Source organism: Pogoniulus pusillus, chromosome 7 (genome assembly GCF_015220805.1).
Source record: "Pogoniulus pusillus isolate bPogPus1 chromosome 7, bPogPus1.pri, whole genome shotgun sequence".
NCBI lineage: Eukaryota > Metazoa > Chordata > Aves > Piciformes > Lybiidae > Pogoniulus > Pogoniulus pusillus.
This window is the reverse complement of record NC_087270.1, coordinates 22194067-22216559: the sequence shown is the minus strand read 5'-3', so window position 1 is coordinate 22216559 and position 22493 is coordinate 22194067. Positions and strand designations below refer to the sequence as shown.

Genomic DNA, 22493 nt, shown 5'->3' with positions numbered 1-22493 from the left:
ATTAGTTTCTGCTTCACCTAAGAAACAGAAAGAGACCTTAGAAGAGCAGAGATTTAAAAACTCTCTGTATAATTTGGGCTTTGCTGATAACAATGACAAAACACTCAATAGTCAGCAGTACTGTTTCAGTGGGATGGACAGCAGAGCCCTTGGCACTGTTCCTCCCTCCTGCACAAAGGGACATAGGCTCTCCATCACTGTTTGATGCAAGTAGACAGATGGGCCACTGTATGCATGCATTCAACAGGGTTTCTCTCAAACTTCTCACTCTCTACAACTCTTTGAAAGGAAGCTGGAGCCAACTGGGGGTTGGTCTTTTCTCCCTATTAACAAGTGAGAGAAAATGGCTTCAAGCTGTGTCAGGGGAGGGTTAGGTTGGATATCAGAAGCAGATTCTTAACTGAAAGAGTTCTCAAAGACTAGAACGGTAGGCGGACGAACCTCCATCCCTGGAGGTGTTTCAAAGGGGCAGAGATGTGATGCTGAGAGACATGGCTTAGCCCCAGACTTGGTAGAGTTAGAGAATGGTTGGACTTGACAATCTTCAAGATCTTCTCCAACTGCAATGATTCTACAGTTCTAAGGCACCTTTTGACCAACAGAAGGCACACAGCTATGAGCGTAAATGTAGTGAGAGAGGATTTTCAAGTGCGGCCCAAGCAAAAACATCCCTGCCCTTCACAGGAGCGTACTCCTCCCTTGGGCACATCTCCTCCATTTGCTCAAGGACAATGCCTTTAGGCACACGATGGCAGCCAGCCACAGGGTAATGCTGCTTTGAAACAAAAAGCCTTCCTTCCACTAATTAATCAAAAACAAGTCCTGGAGAGGATTTGGAAGTGACCCTCTGAAGTGCTCCAGACTCCTATCTTAAGCTACGCGTGACTGCCTAATTACAAGGCATGAACAAGAAGAAAAGACCCCAACATGTGACACCAGGACATTCACTTTTAATGTGAAGAGGGATCTGGCAGGGAAAAGCTGGAAGGATGGCTAAATGGTGAGATTCCTGAACTCAGCATAATACTGTATCTGCAGCCACACACTTACCACATAATCCAGGAAACCAAGACCATAGTTGCCTCATTGAAGGAGTTAAAGAAGCGGATCAGATCTTCCCCTTCCTGGCCAAGCTTTTTCAGAGCCACTCCTAAAACCAGAGCGAACAGCACCAGTCCCAGGATATTCATCCCTTCGATCTCAGTGCCCACAGGGACCTGCAGAGGTGAAAAAAGAAGGCTTGTTAGACACAAAACAGGCACAAAAGTCGACCAAAGGGTCACCTCCTTTTGTTGACTTCAGATTGATCAGGCAGCAAAGAGCAGAATCTCGTAGAAGGGAATCAAACAGGATCTGGATCAGTCCAGATGTAAGCTTCCCTGGTTATGAGCTGACGTGAATTCACTGGAGAAGGAAGGGACCTGCCACTACCTCCCCTCTCGCCTTTCACTACCACACCTGTCACCTGAACAGGAAACCTCCTCAGTTTACTCAGGACAAGCCTCACTGCAGACAGGAAACAGCATGAGTATCCACCACACAGGTGGTTAAAAGACTGGAATATTCCTCCCTGTTTCCCTGTGAGGAAAGATGGGTGTGGGAGAGACTGCAGGTGTAAATGGCAGATACAACTGACACCAGCTTCCTAGCTCTGCTCATTCCACCAAGCACCATTTGCTGCTGGCATTACGATAATTTAGTGCAATATTTATACCAAGACAAAACTCAGGAGAGAACCACACAGAATCACAGAATTAACCAGGTTAGAAAAGACCTTCCAGATCATAAGTCAAACTTAACATCAGCTAATTAACTAAACCATGGCAATAAGTGCCTCATCCAGTCTCCTTTTAAACACTGCCAAGGACAGGGAGTCCACCACCTCCCTGGGCAGCCCATTCCAGTGTCAATCACTCTTGCTGTGAAGAACTTCTTCCTAACATCCAGCCTAAGCCTGCCCTAGCACAGATTGAGGCTGTGTCCTCTTGTTCTGTCACAGGGTGCCTAGGAGAAGAGACCAACCCCTGCCTGGCTACAACCTCCTTTCAGGTAGTTGTAGACAGCAATGAGACTCCTCTTCTCCAGGCTGAAGAACCCCAGCTGCCTCAGCCTCTCCTCACAGGGCTGTGCTCCAGCCTCCTCACCAGCCTTGGTGCTCTTCTCTGGACACATTCAAGCACCTCAACATCTTTCTTAAACTGAGGGGCCCAGAACTGGACACAGTACTCAAGGTGTGGCCTGACCAGTGCTGAGTACAGGGTAGAATGACTTCCCTGGCCCTGCTGGCCACATGGCTTTCTTGGCCACCTGGGCACACTGCTGAAGCAAAAAGACATTATGAAGCAGAAAGTGGGGAGAGGGAGATACAAAGGAGACAAATTGTGGAAACCTGCTCATTTATCTGTCCATGTCAGCCACAGGAGATACAGCCAAAACAGAAGAAATACACATTTCCCTTCTCAGAAATCAGGTGGCTGCATGGTAAAAATAAAGAGTCTGGAACCAGGATCCAGCTATTGCCAAAAGCAAGGCTGCTCACAAGTCTGCTCTGCTGGCCCTCCACCATTTATTTCTCAAAGAGAGCTAGAGGTTGTTTGGCAATGTAATATCAAACAACCTGAATGAATGTACTTGTGGCTACATAAAAATATAGTTGTTTTGATAAACTGTTTTGTTCTTTTAAGCCCTCCAGCTTGGCAGTCCAAGCTCAACATGTTAAATGGTTGTTTTATTTGGAAAGGCTTCTAATCCAGATTAGGTTTGTGTACAGGTTTTGGCCTCCTGGCTAGTTTAAGTAGATACTAGCTCAACACCAGGAAAGAAAAATATACTCTGAGCTAAAAGCTTATACTGAATATTGACTAAAGAAACTGGGATGCTGATCTGCTAACTCTGACAAAAAACCAGAGTGCTGGGCCTGGGATTTTTGCTGGAAGCTGAGCTGGACTGTGGTGGATGGAAACTGCAGGGAAGGGGATGAAACCTAAGTTACACACAAAAGCATGAGGATGAAACCACTGCTAACCAAGAGTTTTTACCAGCAATGAAGCTTCTGGATTTTTTTATTTGCTATCTACAACATAATTAGACATAAGAGCTGCATTTTTTTTTTACAGTGGCTGCTTGCTCAGGACTAAGTCGTGTCAGGATTTATTTGATTTCCAATTGTAAGAACTGAAAAGACAGGCAGGATACTGAGCAGGGCACAATGAATCTCCAGAGCTGTCTGTAGAAATGTGCTGGCTTCTCCACAGACAGCAACACCTTTTCTGCTGAAGTGCTTTGTCTGTAATCTGGTTTGTGTGCCTGAATGCTCTACACTCTTTTGGGGTTAGAAAATTTGGACCAGGAAAAAAAACAAACAAGCTCTTTTGGGGTTAGAAAAATGAGACTAAAAACCCCCTCCTACTGATTGACTAAACTGTCTGTGCACACAGCATGCACACATGGTTCAATTTTCACTTCCATTGGTAAAAGAAAATTCCAGAGTTAGGAGATGAGGTCGGCCATAAGGCTGAAGAGAATCCAGCAATTGTCTTAGTGACAATTTATTAGCACCAATGTACAACTCAGGATAGGAGCCTCAAATTTTATTTGCAGGAAGAAAGTGCATGGGAAAACACCAAGGAAGAAAGATCTGTTTCATTCACGTGGTGTGATTGCAGCACTTTCACTAAAGAAATACAGGATTGCTAAGGTTGGAAAAGATGTACAAGATCATCAAGTCCAACACCAAACCAGCACCACTATGGCCATTAAACAACACCCCAAAGTGCCATGTCTACACATTTCCTGAACACCTGCAGGGATGGAGACTCCAGCACCTCCCTGGGCAGCCTGTTCCAATGCCTGACCACTCTTGCAGGTAAGAACTTTTTCCTAATATCCACCCTAATCCCCCATGGTACAATTTGAAGGACATTTCCTCTTATCTCCTGCTGGAGATTTGCTTCTTATCTCATTAAACAGAGTGGTGTGAGCCTGAAGCCCAGCAACTAGCTACTGTCTGAGCTTCTCAAGAGATCAAGTCTCAGGAACGAGGCAGAGGTGTACTGAAATCTGCACCAGGCTTGTCCAGCTTCCCACCAGCTGTGTAGGGAAAACAGGAGGACAAAGCAGGACAGTTTAGGACCACACAGGAGAACCAGGGCCAGAGCTCCTTGTGCTTAATTCAGAAGGTCCCCTCCCTGGTTAGCAACATCCAGGGCTCCTCTAGGTGATTCAATCCCCACTAGCATCAACTGCTCCACCTTATCAGAACCACAAGTGCCAAAGGCTTGCCAGATTTTGTTCTTGGGACAGTACATGAGGGAAGAGACAGTAGTGTCTCCAGTCAGCTACAGTCAGGACACAGGTGGCTTCTCACCTTTTGTCTTAACCTTCACAGTCTCCTGCTGTGCAGGAACCGGCTAACTCTCCTTGAGCTCTCCTGTACCTCTCCAGAATGACAATACATGGAGTTGAAGTCTTCTTTCACCCTTGGAGATGTCTCTTTTCACCTTGCTCCTGGCCCTACAATCACTGCTGCTGCTGTTCTGCAAGTAGTCACACTTACTAAGTCCTTCAAGCCTAGGTCTTCTGACCTGAGGATTCCTGGATTCCTGGTGACAGAGGAGGAACTCTGCACAGCCACTAAAACCTTTAGCTGTTTCCCTCTATTCACTGTCATCCTGCCAACCCTTTCAGATCTTGCTCTTCCTTTCTCCCTCTTGAACCAGTTTCTTTACAACACAACATTTGCCATCACCTCCCATCAGGGCAGATGTAGCCATAAGTGCATCATTTGCACAGAGTAGTAACTACCTGCAAGAAACTGATCCCTGCAAATCAAGGGCACAATCTGTGGCGTTCAGGGAATTTCACCTCCTTGCAGCACAATGTGGCAAGAGTCCAGCAGCAAATCCTCAGCGGAAGGTCCTCTCAATCCCAGCCTCTAAAACTGGCAGATGCTGAACAGCCTTTTTGTACTCTAACAGAAGAGTGCATCACCCCAATTGAGCTGCCAAACCAAGCAGCATTGTGGACACAAAACAAAAACAGCTTTAATGAGAGCTTTGTTCCTGGATGAACGGTATTGTTTGCTTGAAATTATGTGTTCTGGTAGGAAGATTCATGGAGTTCTTCTGGTGCTTGAATCTCTCTGAAGATGCCATTGTTTTTTTTAGCTCTTGAAACAAAATGCTTATCAAGGAAACAACTGCTGACATCGAGCTGTCCCCCAGTAGTAGGTGGCTGAAAAGCAAAACTAGCCATGTGATGTGAGGAAGAAGAGCGATCACCGGTCTGTGGCCTTTTACTATCACCACAATAGGAACTCAAGAGCGTCCCCTGATAGCCTCCCTGTGCTGCAGATGGGGAACTGAGATAGCCTGTGCCCCTGGAAACCCTGCTGCCAAACAAACAGAGAGGATGTAGCCATAAAAGCTAGGTAAACATGAGGGAAGCGTGAGAAACAACACAAAGGACATAGCTGAGCATATATCTACGTGCCCATTATCCAGAGCAAGGCAGAGCAAACTAACCAGTGGTGAGGAAATAAAATGTAATCAATAGAATATTGTGTTCTACACCACTGACTGGGGAAGTGGAATCAAATATTCTGCTGATGAAAGAAAACATTAGATAGGAATATCATCCTGTTTCCCTAGAACCCAACTTCTGTCACTACGACATTTATACTAAGCATAATCCAAGAACCATACTCTTCCCTTCCAAATTTAATCCTTATCTACCCATAAATAATGTGGTCAGAGCAGTACTGAAACTGAGCTCACAAAACTGAGATGATGATGCTTTCTTCCTATTTAGTCCACTCATCCCTAGAGACTGTAGGGCGTCCTCTGGAATCAAAGCAGCTCAGCTCTGACTTAGCTCCAACTGAAAGTTTTGGAAAAGTGACAGCAGAAATAACCTTTACATCATAACCACTGGCAAAAACAGGCACCAGTGACACATCCAGAGTGGGTTTATTTCTGATATTGCATCAAACTGGAGTCTGCTAAGTGGGAAAAGAGCAAAGTGAAACCAGAACTCTGTTTTAAGTAGCCAAAAGACGCATTCTTGTCTCTCAACTAAGAGTGCCAGCTTTGGACAAACCTTAAAAAAGTGCTTGACAGCCAGGCCTACGTTCAGTGGATGGGGCTGACCCCGATGGTCACCAAGGAGCCCTGATCAAACTTGACATTGAAGACAAACAAGAGTCTTATTCACCTTTCGTTTACCCGAGCTTAAATGAAGAGCAGCTCTAACCTGTAAGCAAACACACGTGGCTAAGAGCACACTGTTCCAGCCTGTCATCCTGAAGCTGGCTTTTCACTGCACGGGCACGTCCTGCCTGAGGGCACACTGCTGTGAGGAGACAAAGTGCTTTTTGGACCGCAGTCATTGCCACGCAGCCATGTCAGATGGGGTGAGCGCAGAGCTGGGCTCATGCAGTTTTACAGGCACAGGCACAGCCCAGGCAGAAGGGGCTGCCCTCATCCCCACTGAAACCACTCACCATGTGGCAGCAGGCTTCCAGGCAAGGGCTGACTTCTCCCCTGCCCAGTTCTTGTGCCAGAGTTACCTGTAAGCCTCCCTGCAAGGCTGGTGAAAGTTCAGCTGAAAGCAGAGTTCAAAAACGCTGTTCTGCATCACCTGCTCATGCATCATGTGTGCTAGGGAGAAGGCAATGAGGGCAGCACTTCCTCTGCTCAGAGTCCCTCTGGGTGAGCACAGACTGCTTTTTCCTCAATAGTTTTACAAACTGGTGAGCAAGCCTTCCATGACGAACACAAACATTACTAGTTTCTTGCCCTGCAGGCAGTCAAATCAGTAAAAACACAGTGAGCCAACATCCAATATTGATCTCAGATAGTCAGAAACAGAAAATAACCCTGAAAGTTACTTCACAGAATGACAACATGGTAAGGCTGGAAGGGACCTGTGAAGATCACTTGGAGGCCAACCAAGTGAGGCTAGAGCACGGTCACCTACAGTCACACAGGAACATGCTCAGGCATCTTTGGAATGCCTCCAGGGATGGAGACTCCACAACTTCCCTGGGCAGCGTGCTCCTGTGGTCTGCCACCCTTAAAGGGAAGAATGCTTTCCTTATGTTTGCATTGAACCTCCTGTGTTTCCAGTTCACACCCATTGCCCCTTGTCCTGCCACTGGACACCACTGAGAAGAGACAAGCACCATCACACAATCATGGTAGGGGTTGGAAGGGACCCAAGAAGATTGAATCCAACATCTTTGCCAAAGCAGGATTATGTTGGGCAGGTGACACAAGAACACATCCAGATAGGTCTTTTCTAGAGGCTCCACAACCTCTCTGGGCAATTGCCCTTTAGATATTTCTAAGCAGTAATTTCCAGTCTCAGACTTGTCCTCTCAAAAAGCACATGAGATGCCTCATTTGGAGTTGAGGAGACACATGGCAAGCTGGGTCTGTTCCACAGCACACTGCCTGTAAGACACTTGAATTTACTGCTGGACCTGCAACACGCTGGCTCTCTCCAATTGCAAAGATGTTTCACAGCCCCCTGGAGAAATGCCACCCAACAAGATACAGAGCATCTCCAGAAGTCCTCCCAACTACATATAGACCCTCAGTTACAACTCCAAACTAATTTTCTTTCTGACATAATTGCAATAGTAGCCTATTTGTAACGTTCTGTCCCTAATCTTTCACTCCTTCAGATCACTTCTTACTGCTTGCAAGACGGCAACAAGAGAAAAATAATTCTCAATCGACCTCTTTGCTTTTTAAAACAGAAGCTTGGGCAGTGGAGAAAAGCTCATTCTCTCCAAACTGCTAATGCAAAGTAAGGTTTAAGGGAAATACTCAGCCAACCTGGTGGCTATCTAATTCCACATCTGCAGAAAGCTATTTGGAAACATTAAGCAGAGTGACTAAGAGAACCTTAGATCAAGTGAGACCAAGTTTAAGAAAGTATGGCCTAAAAATAAGGTCTCAAGAGTCTCCTGTCCATCACAGCTTTCTTGCGTGGCTGTGGGCAATTCATATGGCCAAAGTGTGTGTCTCAGTTCCAGGCAAAGAAAGTGACTTCCATCTTACCAATGGCTTCTGGAAGGGATTAAAGACTGCCAAGTAGTTACGTATGGCAGCTGACAAAGGTTTGGGTAAAAACTGAAGCGGTGACCTTACCTTTTCCCACGTGACATTTCCAGAGGTAGTGTTTCTGAGCAGCATCTTATACTCTGTTGCATACTGCAGGTGAGAAGAGAAATAAAAGAGACAAAAATCACAATGTTTGCTGATGGAATCACCAACATGTGAGGCTGGCACTCAAAGTGTCAGCAAAATACCTACAATCCAGGGCAGCAGTTTGCTTGGATTAATAAACTAGGCACCTCACAAAAGCAGGGCACTTCTTTGGGCTCGTGGGTTTTGTAAGACACAAAATAGAAGACAGAAAACTTTGTGTATTTGTCAATTGCCTGTGACCACAGCAGTGCAGGGGACACGAACTTCTCCATCTCATCTGAACATACAGAACCCAAGTAATAGTATTTTTGGACTGCTCCTGTCCTTGTTAGTGGCATGTTGACTCGTGCTGTATGATACACACACTGAAAACAGCTTTTGATTCAAAGAGTTTGACATAAAAGCAAACCCACAGAAGACCATGCAGGCAAAAACTATTATTCTGCACCTGTAACAAAGAATCACTATGCCCTGCAACAATATTCTCAGAATCATTTTGGTTGCAGACTTTACCAGTGGTTGAGAAACCTTTCAGTCAAGAAGGTTCTTCTAATCTCCAACCTAAAACTATTTCCTCTCCTCCTATCACATGTTACTAAGGAGAAGAGACCAACGCCCACCTCACTCCAGCCTCCTTTCAGGGAGGCTGCAGGGAGGCATCCATTATCTGCTTCAACAGTGCCTATCTCAGCATTTAAAATTATCAGTAACTACTATATCAAAATCTTGGAGCCCTACAGCTCCTTTCCATCATTTGAAACCATAGTCCGTTCTGGTACCAGGGAGCCTGCCACACTTTAGAGTCCTCTGCCATAACAGAAGCCAGACTCAGCAATTAATCCAGCAAGGCACACAATGGGGAACACTGAACAAAAGTATTAGGCAACATGGGAGAGTGAAGCCATCATCCCTGGAAGTGTTCAAGAAACATGTGGCCACGGCACTACTACGAGACACAGTTTAATGTCCATTGTGGTCTTAGGTTGAAGGTTGAAGGTTAAATGTCTCATTCAACCAAAATGGTTCTACGATTTTATTCTAAAAGTCTTCAGCCTTGTCTGTTCTTAGATCAGCTTCAAGCTATGCACCCCAGGGTTTCCCAGCTAGCTCCTGCAAAGGGGCAAGCAGACTAGCACAGAGCAGAGCTGCCACTGCTGCCCAACGTGGTACCCAAAGCACAAAGGCTTAAAGACCATTTTGGGGGGAGGTACAAAACACAACCTACAAATTATGCTTTTGTTTGAGAAGTCTTTTTCAAAATCAAAGCATTTGCCATGCAAGTTGTGCATCTGATGGCATCAGGTGCTTTGGAAAGTCCCAAGCAAATTAATTTGGGGGTTTTCTACACCGACTTTCTCATCTTTCTTCACAGAAAAGCAGCTGCTTTGTCTGTCACTGAGGCTCACGTCCCAGGCTCAGACACATCTTACCGTTTGGAAAGCTGCAGCAACGAGATTCGAAGGAAATAGGTTCCTGTAAAACACAAACAAGAAAGCAAAGGGTTTATTGTACAAGCTTCTGCAAGGAGCACAGCAAGGTGCTTGACTCTCAGCAACAGAATTCCTTTTGCAAAGGTGAGCCTGTTGCGATCAGTGAGCTTCCACACTACAGAAGACAGCCAAGCAGCACCCAGCAGATGTCTTGTTACGTTTGCAGAGGGCCGAATGCCAGCTTCCTTCACATAAAAAGGCCCCTGCTTGCCTACTGCATCTAACCATTTGGGACACCAGAGGCAATCAGACATGATGCCAGCTCTCCAACCCATCAGCCAGCGGCTACAGAAACTGGCCTAGCCACACCAGCTACAGCAACAGATTTTGGGCTTCAGGGTCAGGCAGATTTTTTACATTACTCATGTGATTATGCTTTGCTCACAGCATCAACATGAAGGACAATCCAATCAGCAAAATCCACTTAAGAGCAAAGATTAACCCTTCAACACCACGGTGAAGCAGAACAATCTCAAGGGCCAGAGCTGTCCACAAGTGATTAAATAGCACAGATGAAAGTGGGGGCAAAGCTGCAACATCTGATTTTAGTAGTGTTTTCATCCAGCATCAGGTTTGTGCAGACGGGCCAACAGCATGCAACGAGACATGTGCCTGTACTGGGCATCCAATCTATGTGTGCATCTGTGGAGCAAGAAGGATAGGAAAAAGAAGGACCATGTAAGGAAAAATATTTATTTTGTAGCTATTTTAATGCTACAGTTCTTTTCCCCCTCATGGTGGGCAAGGAGCTCAGGCTTCCCACACCAAATGGCAGCTTTTTTCACAGCAGGAATACAAGGCAATCTCTGGGCTCACGACAGGAGCCTAGCTGGTGAAAGAAGGAAGGCTAGGGGTACAAACTGAAAGCATTGCCAGTCAAATGCTTCACAAAGGCATGGCAGATCCTGCGGTAGGAAAAGAAAATACCCTACCCAGAGCCAGTTAACTGTGTCCATCTGGGTAGTTGCTCCCCATCCTTTGCTTCTTGTGCTGCTCCCAGGAAGCCTCAGCCAGCTTCAGGTTGTGCCTTGCAAACTTCCCCCCACCAGTCTATGCCATAGTTACCCTGGCCAGCAGGATTTTAAACCAGGCTTTTTCAGTTGGGATCATTCCATGAATGGCATGGAAAGCATGAAACAGAGCAGCAAAGTCAAACCTTTGAAAGCAAGAGGGAGATTACAATGTGGCACAGTAAAGGACTTTGGTCTTTTCCATTGCATAGCTCCGTTATCCTGCTGCACAGTGAGAGTTTTCCCACAGCCTTGACAGCAATGTAAATAAAGTTCACAGACCTTCATCAAACAAGTGGCTGCTGTGAACTACTTCAGCCTTTCTCTCTGTGGCATTACAAGTGTGTTAGGAGGCAACTGCAAAAGCCAAATCACTCTAAGAACAATTTGGCTTCTGGAGTCTATGTTCTGAGCATGAAATTATCACAAAATCCTACAGTCATTTCATTTGGAAAAGACCTTTAAGATCATCAAGCCTAACCATCGCCTACCTCTACCCAACCACAACTTTTTCCTCCTCAGAATCTGACAAAAGAGCTGTCTCAAAGGAGAGCAGAGAGCTGTAACTCTGCAAAGATGCTTAAGAACTGGGCAAATAAGATCAATGGAACAGCTACTATTCACCAGTTCCTGCACAGCTGGAACTCTCTGGTGGATAAAAACCTCATGGAAAGAAAAAAGCAAACCTACTTTATCAGGAGTAAAACATCACATATACAAAGGGGCCAGATCAGTGCAGTTTCAATTCAAAAAGAAGAAAGAAAACATGCTGTGGGAAAAAATCAGGATATTTCTTTTCAGCATTTCATAGCAGGATGATTACTTCTTAAAAAAAGGAAAAAAAAAACCACAACCAAAAACAAAACCAAAACAACCTGAATGGATTTTGAAGGAGCAAAGAGATGAAAAAAAAAAGGGTGAAAAAATAAAATCAACCATCTTGGTGAAGCAAAGCCAAAAGAAGCAATCTTAAAGCCTAAACAGTATGTTTCTCCAGCGTTAAAATGTGGCCAAGAAACCAAGCTCACTGTAATTTACACAGTATGTCCAACATGGGCCTCAGTAATTAAACACTAACTTAACTCCAAGCATGTACTTGGGTGATGCCAGCAGCCCTGCAACAGCAAGGCAAGGGGCAGGCTCTTGGTTCAAGTGCACTGAAGTTATTCGAAGAGGAGCACAGATTCACAAAATCATTTTGGTTGGAGGAGACCTTCAAGATCATCAACTCCGACCATTGTCTAACTCTACTAAGTCTGGTGGTAAACCATGTCCCTCAGCACCATATCGCAGCCTCTCTGAAACACCTCCCGGGGTGGGGATTCAACCACCTCCCTGAGAGCCTGTTCCAGTCTTTGAGAACCCTTTCAACCAAGCTTTTTCTATTATGCAGCCTAAATCTCCCCTGGGGCAACAAGAAGAGACAAACATCCATCTGGATCCAACCTCTTTTCAGGGAGTTGTAGAGAATGAGGAGGTCTCCCCTCAGCCTCCTTTTCTCCAGACTAATCAACCTCAGTTCCCTTCTCTGGACACACTTAGGCACCTCAATGTCTTCCTTGCAGTGAGAGCCCCAAAACTGAACCCTCTACTCAAAGTGTGGCCTCACCAGTGCTGCATACAGGAAGAATGCAGCAGTCACTTCTTTTTGTCACTGGAACACTGGTTGCAGGACTCAACTCTGAAGAGAGAAAAGCACATTTTTGACAATCCACCAAGGGAAAAATTGGACCTCAGTTCAGCAGCTCAGAAGGAGCTGTGTGCTTTGTTCAGGCCAACTTTTTTAAGTACGCCTAAGTACAGCTTGTAAAATAATATTTTGCTCCTGTTTGTTTCAAGTGCTGAAATTCAAGAACAAAATGTGTCAGGGCATAAAAGGCAACCAGATAATAAATGGTTCATCTCAGAGGTACCAACTCAGCACATATTACACTCACTGCTCACCTAAGATCAGTCAGCATGTGAATTAAATTAAGCTTTAATTACAAGTGGGTCTGGCCACAGGTTTTTACCTCCAGAGAGATTTGTGCAAGAACACCACAGTGGTGCCTAAAAAAAAAATACAGGTCAGGATGCTGCATGCTCGAGAAGCACCAAAAGCTGGTTGGTGACCTGCTTGGACTTAACCGTGTGCTTAAGCCTCCAGGCTTGGCACATCATGCATGGCAAAGTTCACCCACCAGAGAAACCCAGACCCAGCTCTGTCCCTGTTGCATGTGACCAAGCCCAAGCAGAGGAGTGGCACAGGGAAGCATGAACATCTCTCCTCTCCAGGTAAGCCAACAGACAGGAAACCTGATGGGCCAGGCATGCAAACTGAACAAGGGTGTCTGAAGACTGATTTTGCTGCATGGGCCAAACATCCTCCTGCTTTGAAAAGCCCTCACCAGCTGTGAGCATGGAGTTTGAATAACAAATAATCACAGGACAGTAAGGGCTGGAAGGGACTTCTGAAGATCATCTAGTCCAGCTCCCTGTTAGAGTAGGATCATGCAGAGCAAATCACATAGGAACACATCCAGGCAGGGTTTGAATGCCTCAGAGATGGAGACTCCACAATCTCTCTGGGCAGCCTGTTCCAAGTCACCATGGTTGTATCATGGGATTGCTGACTGCTGTTGCTGGTTCTTACAGCCACATCCCTGCTGCTGCCGTGCCCTGTGCCAGAGGAGGTGGTAACCTTTCACAAGCAGACGAGTGCTATCTCAAAAGCACACGACTGACAAAACCCTGAGTCTGAGTGATAAGAAGCCCAGCACAAGGGTGTGGGATCAGGTAGCCTGGGTGACGGGGAGATGGAACTTGCTGCATGTGGCAAGAATGCGATGAGCCAGCCATGGCATTATGCTGAGGGGGATAATGGTGCTGAATGCACCCTCAGGTGTCCCAGTGCTGCCAGGACCTAGCTCCATGGAAAGGGATGGGCTACCCATGAATGGGACCCAACTGCCTTTGTAGTGTAAAGGCAAAGCAGAATCACAGAATCATTCAAGTTGGAAAAGACCTTCAAGATCATCAAGTCCAATCATAACCCAGCTACCAGGACCACCAAACTATATCCTGAAGTGCCACCTCTATCTGTTTCTTGAATGCCTCCAGGGATGGTAATTCCACCACCTCCCTGGGCAGCCTATTCCAATGCCTGACCACTCTCTCGGGAAATATTTTTCCTAATATCCAACCTAAATCTCCCCTAGCACAACTTCAGGCCATCTCCACTCATCCTTTCTCTAGTTACTTGGGAGAAGAGACCAACACCAGCCTCACTACAATCTCCTTTCAGACAACTGTAGAGTACAGTAAGATCTCCCCTTAGCCTTCTCTTTTCCAGACTATACAACCCCAGTTCCATCAGCCACTCCTCATACAACACATCCTCCAAACCCCCCACTAGCCCTGCTGCTCTTCTCTGGATACCCTTCAGGACCTCAATGTCCTTCTTACACTGTGGTGCCCAGGACTAAACTCAGTATTCAAGCCTCACCAGTAGGTGGTACAGAGAGATTTTACTCCCTTTCCCAAGCACCAAGTAGAAAAATCTCTGCTGCAGGTCATGCAGACACCCCCCTCCAAGAAAATAAGAGACATCCCTCAGACAGCTGTCGAAGATCCTGGGGCTGGAGCAGCAGGTGGGCAGTTGGGAAACCACCACATACCTCCACAACACTGAGCTTGAGAAAAGCACCCCATCAGATCCTCTTAAAACAGGAACCTGAAAGCAGCAGAAGCAGAGGCAGGAGTTTCAGGGTGTGAGTACTTTCTGTCTGAATACTCTCCATCCCGTACACAGCTCCATACGTGCAGCTTTCTCCATTCCTCCAGGGAAAGGCTGCTCACACCATGCAAGAAGAGACCATTAGCTAACCAAATTTTGCAGGACAGTCTCACTATGTTTGTTATGACAGAAATCTTAGTTTAGCAGCAGCATCCACTACTGGGAGTCACAGATCACTACAGAAACCTGAAGCTGTAAAGGAAGCAAAAAGAGGTTGTAGTTCCCATGCTTCTTAGTTTTTATATTAAGGGCAAAATCAGCTCTTTCTCTCCCTGTATCCTTCCACCAGCTGGATAAGAATGGCACAGGAACTCCTTCACTGCACATATAAGGATTATTATCAACAACTATTTGGACAGGATGATCTTGAAGGTCTCTTTCAACAAAATACACTCTGTGATGCTGTGATTTTGCCAGAGCGCTGCAAACAACTTTGCTCTGGCAGCAAAACCATGAAGGGAAATTCAGACAAGCAGAACAACCCCCTAAAATACTACATTCTTACATTTCCTCTTGCAAAAAGATTCCACTTCTGAGGCCAAAAACTTTGCTGTTGAAAAACATATTTTTGTGAGGAAGCCTAGGAAAAGTCTTCTGTGTTATCTCCTGCTTTTTTCAATGAAGTGTTTTGAGTTGCAGGAGTCCACTGACAGCAGCTTCACTGCCACCTGTGCCAGCCTGCCAAAGACCAGTTTGGACTGCCCCAGCACTTTTGATTTTCCTTCTGTCCCAAGACTTACACTCAATAGCACACAACAATTTTTGTCATCCGTCTTTTGATACAGCTGTCATCTGCTTTCTGATAGCTCAGGACCACTTAAGGAACCTCAACATACATAAATCTACAGGACCCAGTAAGATGCACCCAAGAGTTCACAGGAAGGAAGATGTTGATTTCTTCCTACAAAAAACAGTTAGCAGACCCTAGACACTATGAGAGGATTCAGGTTCAAAGAACACCTTCAGCAAAGACAGACAGAATTGGGTCTTTTCAATCTGGAAGAGAAAGCTGAGGAGGGGAATCTCATCAATGCTTATAAATACTTTAAGAGTGGCTATCAGAAGGATGGGGTCAGGCTTTTCTCAGTGGTGCCCAGTGACAGGACAACGAGGAATGGGCACAAACTTAAATGTAAGAAGTTCCATCTAACACAAGGAGAAACTTCTTTAATTTAAGGGTGACAGCAATGGAAGAGGCTGCCCAGAAAGGCGGTGAAGTCTCCATCTCTGGAGACATTCAAAACCCACCTAGTTGCGCTCCAGTGTGACCTTCTTTAAGGGAACCCATCTTAGCAGGGGAGTTGGACTTCATGATCTCCAGAGGTCCCTTCCAGCTCCTGCCTTCTGTGATTTACTACTTCCCTTTTTTGAGGGCACCCTAGACATAAGAGCTAGCCATCCAGCTCTGACACCCAGTGGTTAGCCTGAGTCGGTGTGACTGCAGCTCTTCCCTCAGCCACTTCTTGGTCTATCTATAATCACCACAAAGGTGGCACCTGCTCCTCTCTCCTAGCTGTTGAGTTTTGCTTTCTTTTCAGAGACAAGCCTTTTGGGTGACTCACTGGGAAGACCAAGGCAATAAGAAACAAGTGCAACCAAAACAGTGCCCAAGTGAGAGTCACTGCACAAGTGCTCCCAGCTCCATCGTCCACCTTAGCTATCTGCTCTGCAGCCTAGTCAGAAAAACATGGTGATAAAGCTCATGCCTGCCTGCCTTCTGGCTCCAAAAGTGCTCAGAGCCAACACACAGACTTGCCAATGGCAGCACAGATACTCCCTTTGGCCACACATCTGGTAACCTCTGGAACAAACAGGAGCAGTGAGGAGAAATACAATTTAAACTGCTTATGCAGACTCGCCTGGCAGCTTGGGAAACCCTGACCTTACTGCTCGGGGCAGGCACCTAGACTTCTGCATACTCTTCCTGTAAAAAGCAGATGATGCTTCTTCCCTTCCCAGACTGCTACAGCTAGAGCTGGACTGAAAACAGAATTCCCTTCCCAAAGCAAATTCTGCAGTTTCAAAACATGTTTTCATCCCAAAACTGGGCAAAGAAAGCCTGTTCCAGACCTTCCCCCCCGCCCCCTACTACAAACAAAACAAAACAAAACCAAATTCACACACAAAAAACATTGTGAAGTATTTTGCTGAAACGTTCCTTTCTGATGACTGAGATTTCTACTTCAGTCTTTTGCACAGGAATCACAGCAAAACACTGACCTCACTGAAATGAAATGCCAGGATCACCTGCTGCTGGAAGTTCTGACAGGATCAATAGGTTCCTGTGGAACTGTTTAATTTTGTTTGAACCAGCAAATATAAATCAGAGCTAAACCAAAACTCTGACCTTATCAAAACACACACTCTTGACAATTGCCCATCAAAAGTGTTAACAAATCAATAGATTCTTGCAAAATGCTGGAGCCTGCTGTTTCAGCTGCTTTTCCCATGGGCTACAGGTGGGCTGTGTTAGCTGCTGGCTGCAGTCACCTCCTTGTCACCACCTCTCTCCTCATCTGTTTTTCTCTTGTTAGATGCCCCGCACAATCAGAGCCAAGCTGGCTCTCCACAATGTCACTGACCCAGGTGGGCACTGCTAGCCACCTCCTCCACTACCACTTCACAGCCAAGATGGCAAGAGCTCCTCATCCTCTCTTGCTTGCTCTTCTCCACCAAATAAATATGTAAGGAACAAACCCAGAAATCCCACAATTTTCTTCACTTCCTCACATCTTCTGCTGGCACTCAGCAGTCACCTACTTGGTGCAAGGTCCAACTTCAGCTAAGACTATGTGAAGTAAGAGCACTCAAGAGTCTGAACTGGGTGCTCTGGAGAAGCTGGCCTTTCTTTATTGATATAGGACAGAGTTAAGGAGATCCAAGATCCCCACTTGTGAGTTCAGAACACACCCCACTTATGGCCATTGCCCTGTAGAAGCACTTCACGAACTCTTGCTATATCCTGCCCGTGAGAGTTCAGCTGCAGACTCTCCCTATGCTTAGCCATGCTCATCTTCCAGGGAGCTTCAAAGAGATGAGATAAGCCACCAGCATCAATGCTGTGAGGCTCAAAGGCACCTTTAGGACAGCTTTGCTGTTCTTACAGCTTGTCCTGGGGCAGAGGACATTGTGCCTAAACCCTGGCTAGGCAGTTTGCCTCCTGCACTTGCCAAAAGGTTGCTCCAGTGCCTGCAGCCAGACAAAGGCAGACAAAACAGACCTGGAGGTTATGGCCAATTGACAACACAAAAATGAGGCAGCTTTTTGATTCACCAGCAAGTCATCACTTATTTGCTACCAAAGCCCAAGATAAATCTTTTTTCCAGAGGCCAAGTCTGCATGTTTGTGTGGCAGCTTCAGACTTGGAAGCAGACAACCCTAAGAAAGAATCAAGCCTGCCTCCAGACACTGCTGTGACCAAAGATGCTGTTTTCCATTGTCATTAACTAACACACTTCTCAAAAGCAGATGAGATCTGCATCCTGGGAAAGGACACCCCGTGTCAACCCTGCAGATGCCATGGTAATACTGACTCACAAGCTGTGAGTTCCTCCTCATTGCTTTTTCCTTGGGTCATGTTTTGTATCTGCTTTAGTGTTGTGAGAGGACTTTACCCATCTGTGTCTCATTTTTACCTTTTACCTGAACAAAACAGAGCAGCAAAGCCTTGACTGACACAGCCACTACTGTGACACAGTGGAAAAACAAATTTTCTTGTGTCTAATAGAAAGTTTCATGGCCAAAAGAGAGAAAAGGAAAAGCAAAGACAGGCTGCTGCAAGACCACACTGAGAGCCAACTGTTGCAGCCTCTATGGACTCAAGATTTCATTAACTGAAGATGAGGTTACTCTGGTACCTTCCACCTCAGCAGGGACCAAGATCAATGCTCCAACCACAAGACTCACATTTGCAAAATATAGTTCACATACCTTTTTATATATCAAATGAACAAAGGCAGAGGGACTCCAGCCCTCGGTCTGTCAGGGACTTTGTGCTAAGACTGAGAGTCCCAGTGACAGCCACGTCTAAATCTATCTTTCCTGAACGGCACTTTGCTTCCACTGCTGTGACAGTGGGACTGCCCAATAACATTGGTTGTAGCAGCTCTCTTCCAAGGAAAAGCTGAATTTGTAGCCCTAATACATGCACCAGGGAAAAGTCCCTGACCCATCATTCCCTACAAGGAACCCACTCTGCAGCCTACATGCTTTACTCAACTCTCATCACTATGAGCATCACTTTGGAATTAAGGACTCAGCCCCATCACCCTTATAACCTCTTTGAAGACAAACTCTCCACATGCAAATACAGGCAAGAGCCAAAAGCCATTTTTTGCTCTCAGCTTCACTGATGTCACCCACAGCCTGAAGCTCATTGGAGCATCCCTGCTCTGTTTCTCAGCTACATCCTACTCCCTGCTGCATGGCAACTCAGAAATGAAACACCATCTACAACAGCCACAGCTACTGTCATGTTCTCAATAATCCTAGTTGTACTGACTGTCTTTGTTTGTTGTTATTTTCCTTCACCTGTCTAAGCTTCAACTCCATGTCACAGAATCACAAAATTCCAGCATGGTAGAGGTTGTAAGAGACCTCTGGAGATCATCTAGTCCAAACCTCTCTGCTCGAGTAGGCCTGCCTAGATCAGGTTGGACTGGAACATGTCCAGATGGGTTTTGAAAGTCTCAGGAGGAGAATCCAGAATCTCTCAGCCTGGCCAAGTGCTCTGCCACCCTCAGAGTAAAGAAGTTCTTCCTTATGCTTATGTGAAACCCAAGTTCTCATTTGTGCCCACTGACTCTTACCCTATCACTGGGCACCACTGAAAAAAAGCCCAGACCCATCGTCCTGACCTCGACCCTTAAGATATTGATAAGAATTGGGAAAATCCCCACTCATCTGCTCTTCTGTAGGCTAAAGAGCTCCAGACCTTCCAGCCTCTCCTTGCAGAAATATGCTCCAGTCACCCTCAGACAATCCACCTACTCCCACTGTTGTGTGCCTTCTTAACACACTCTGCCAGCAATTGCTGGTTCTTGAGAGAGGTCCTTAATTGTTGGTCCTCAAGAGAGAAGGGCTGAGGACACAAAGTATGTGGTTGTCAACAGGACAATTCCTTTATGTCCAAAGGGAACATATTTCTCTCTGGGGGAGAAAAGGACATTAATGTGGATTTGTAAAAGCCGTTTTGGTGCTATTTTTCCCCCCTTCATAAACTATTATTATCTTTGCTGCCACCTTCATTTACCCAGCAAAAATGTCTCAGGTGCAAAACTGAACTTGTAAAAGCAAACAATCTGCACAAAAATTCCTCCCTCGGGTTTTTAATTAGCAAAGCATGTAGTGAGCACAACTTTGCTGTTATACAGGTTAAGTCCTCAGTTTCATATTGGTAACAATCTCTGCTATCTCCAAAACTGTTCACCTTCCCATATGAACTTCCTTACCATCACTCTCTCCACTCTGCTGCCACCTCCTTTTTTTGCTTTATTCCACCACTTTTCCCAGGCACTTCTGTGACTGCCCAAAACAACTCAGGTGTGACAGCACAGTAGAGCCAGACCGAGGACAACAAAGCATACCAGGTGTTCAAGTCTGGGGTTATGCACCCAGATTCATTAACTGCAATTGGAAGTCTGATACTCAAAAAGCTGAATGGATGTTTGGTGTGTTGGTGAAAGTGTTCCTCTCCTGCTTAGACCTGGATGGATCTCAACAAGTCATGGGCTCAGAGATAAAAAAGGAAAAAAAAAAAGTGAAGCTTGCAAGTTTGCAAGGAGGAAGAAGGATAAAACAAATGACCTGGTCAGAAGTGGAAGCTCTGCTTCCAGATGGTTTGGGAGAATGCAAGTCTTCTCTTTGCAAGGCGCAGGGGTGGGATGGGAAGTTCATGAACATGCACGGTGTCCTCAGGCCAGACTATGTTTAGGGTATATCCTCGATGGAAACACAGGGTTGCATTTCCATTGCCTGCACCTATGAGAGGGCACTCTAAGAGGCAGGTTAGTGTCCATGTGAGGAGACCGAGTAACGGCTGGGGGAATAAAAGCAAAAGGTGCGTGAGGGACAGCGTGAGAGCTGCCCTGCCTTGCCTGTGGGAGACAGGTTTACTAAAGGCAGGCAGCAGTGCAGAGGAAGATGCCAGGCAAGGCCACGTCGAGCACCCAGGAACTGCTCTGCCTCCAGGCTGGACTGAAAAGGGGCCCAGGCACAAGCCTCGACTCATCCTCACAGCTACCCAGCCCAAATTTCGAATAAAGGGAGGAGAGGCAGAGCCCCAGGCTGCAGGTTCCAAGGCAGAAAGCAGTGCCTCTGGAGCAGCCAGGAAGAGAAAAAGGAGGAAGAAGCTAAGAATCATAGGACGGTTTGGGTCTGCTAGAGACCTTTAAAATCGAGTCCAACCATTCATCCAGCACTGCCAGGCCACTACTAAACCATGTTCCCCGGCACCACATGTACATGACTTTCAAACCCCTTCAGGAATGAAGGCTCCAACCACTGCCCTGGGCAGCCTGCTTCAGGGCTTGACAATACTCAAGGGCAAGAAATTTTCCTCATGTCCAAGCTAAATCTCCTCTGGGACAACTTAAGGCCGTTTCCTCTTGTCCCATGGTTTGCTCCTAGGGAGGAAAGATCCATGAAGGAGGAAAAAAAAGATGAACAGACGGAGAAGAATGAGAAGACGAAGAAGGTGCAAGAGAAGGAGCGTGTGTAAGTTGGAAGAGAGGGAAGTTGGGAGGGGGGGGATGGTCCCCGGGCGACAGCTGCAGCATGCAACATCGCTGGGTCTGTCATCATCCTAAGGCGGCGGCAAGAAAGGCGGCACGCAGGAGGAGGGGCGGGGTGGCCTCACCTGACGAGGTCGAGGAAGGAGTCCACGGTCTCCTTGCTGGTGGGCACGGCGCCCGGCAGCCCCAGCCCGGGGGCGTTGAGAGCAGAAGCGCCAGCGCCGGGCCGAACGATGAAGCCCAGGGCGACGGCGAGGCCGGAGGCCAGCAACGTGGTGCCGAGGAAATAAGCGATTGCGATGCCGCCGAGACGGCCGAGGGAGCGGGTGTCCAGGCTGGCGGCTCCCGACACCAGGCTGCAGACCACAAGCGGCAGGATCACCATCCGCAGCATCCGGAGCAGCAGCTCCCCGGGAAAGGCCAGATAGGCCACCTGCGCCGGGCCCAGTTCCGCGCCGCGCACGGCAGCCCCCAGCGCCACGCCGGCCACCACCCCCGACACCGTCAGCAGCACCAGCACGTTGCGCCGCAGGAAGCCCTGGCAGCCCTTCAGCCGGCCGCCGCCGCCCCGCTCCGCCGCCGGGCCCTCGGCGTGGCCGTTGCGGCCGCCGCCCGCCTTCTCCCCAGCCGCCGCCTCCATGCTGCCCGCCGCGACTAGCGGCGACGCTCTCCCCGCTACGAGGCCGCCTGCCTGCCGCCGGCGCCCGCCGCACGACTGAGAGAGCCGGCCCACCGCCCCGCCCCGGAGGAAGGGCCCGGCCCGGCCAGGCCTGCCCGCCCCGCCCCGCCCCGCCGCCCCGTCCCGCTGCCGGGCGCGCCGGGTCCCGGTGCCGGCTCAGCGCCATGGCAGCTGCCGGGGTCGCACGTCCCCTTGCGCCCCCACCGGGCCGCCCGCGCCCCGCACACGGGCCCCGCCGTGCCCTGAGGTGAACGCGTGATCCCGCAGCGTCCCGCTGCCCCACGGCTCACTCATGTCTCGCCGGTGGCCTCCTCGCTCTGTCCCCGCGGCTTGCATATGCCCTACGAGTGTGCCCATGGTTCACGCAGGGAGTGTCTGTCCCACGGCTCACACATGTCCCCCTCTGTCCCCTCTGTCCCCACTGCTCGCACACGCCCTCCCAGTGTCCCCATGGCTCACATACGGAGCCTCTGTCCCGTGTTTCCCCAAGGTGATGCATGCTCCTTCAGGGATCTCCACGGTCTTTCTCAGTGTCCTCACCAGTCGTTTCTGCGGCTCACAGGCAGCCTCCCTGTGTTCTTAGTGTCCCCCTAGT

At 47.6% G+C, this 22493-nt stretch overlaps 1 protein-coding gene across 1 annotated transcript in view; it reads right to left on the bottom strand.

The window, feature by feature from the left end:
• Nucleotides 1-21914, bottom strand: part of SLC1A4 (solute carrier family 1 member 4) — a 36891-nt gene extending 14977 nt beyond the window's left edge. The window contains exons 1-4 of the mRNA XM_064146195.1: nucleotides 21345-21914; nucleotides 9644-9686; nucleotides 8154-8216; nucleotides 1051-1217 (exon numbers count right to left, since the gene is read on the bottom strand). Coding sequence (XP_064002265.1) covers nucleotides 1051-1217; nucleotides 8154-8216; nucleotides 9644-9686; nucleotides 21345-21859 — 788 coding nt within the window. The 5' untranslated portion in view covers nucleotides 21860-21914. The remainder of the gene's footprint in view (nucleotides 1-1050; nucleotides 1218-8153; nucleotides 8217-9643; nucleotides 9687-21344) is intronic.
• Between the last annotated feature and the right edge of the window lie 579 nt (nucleotides 21915-22493).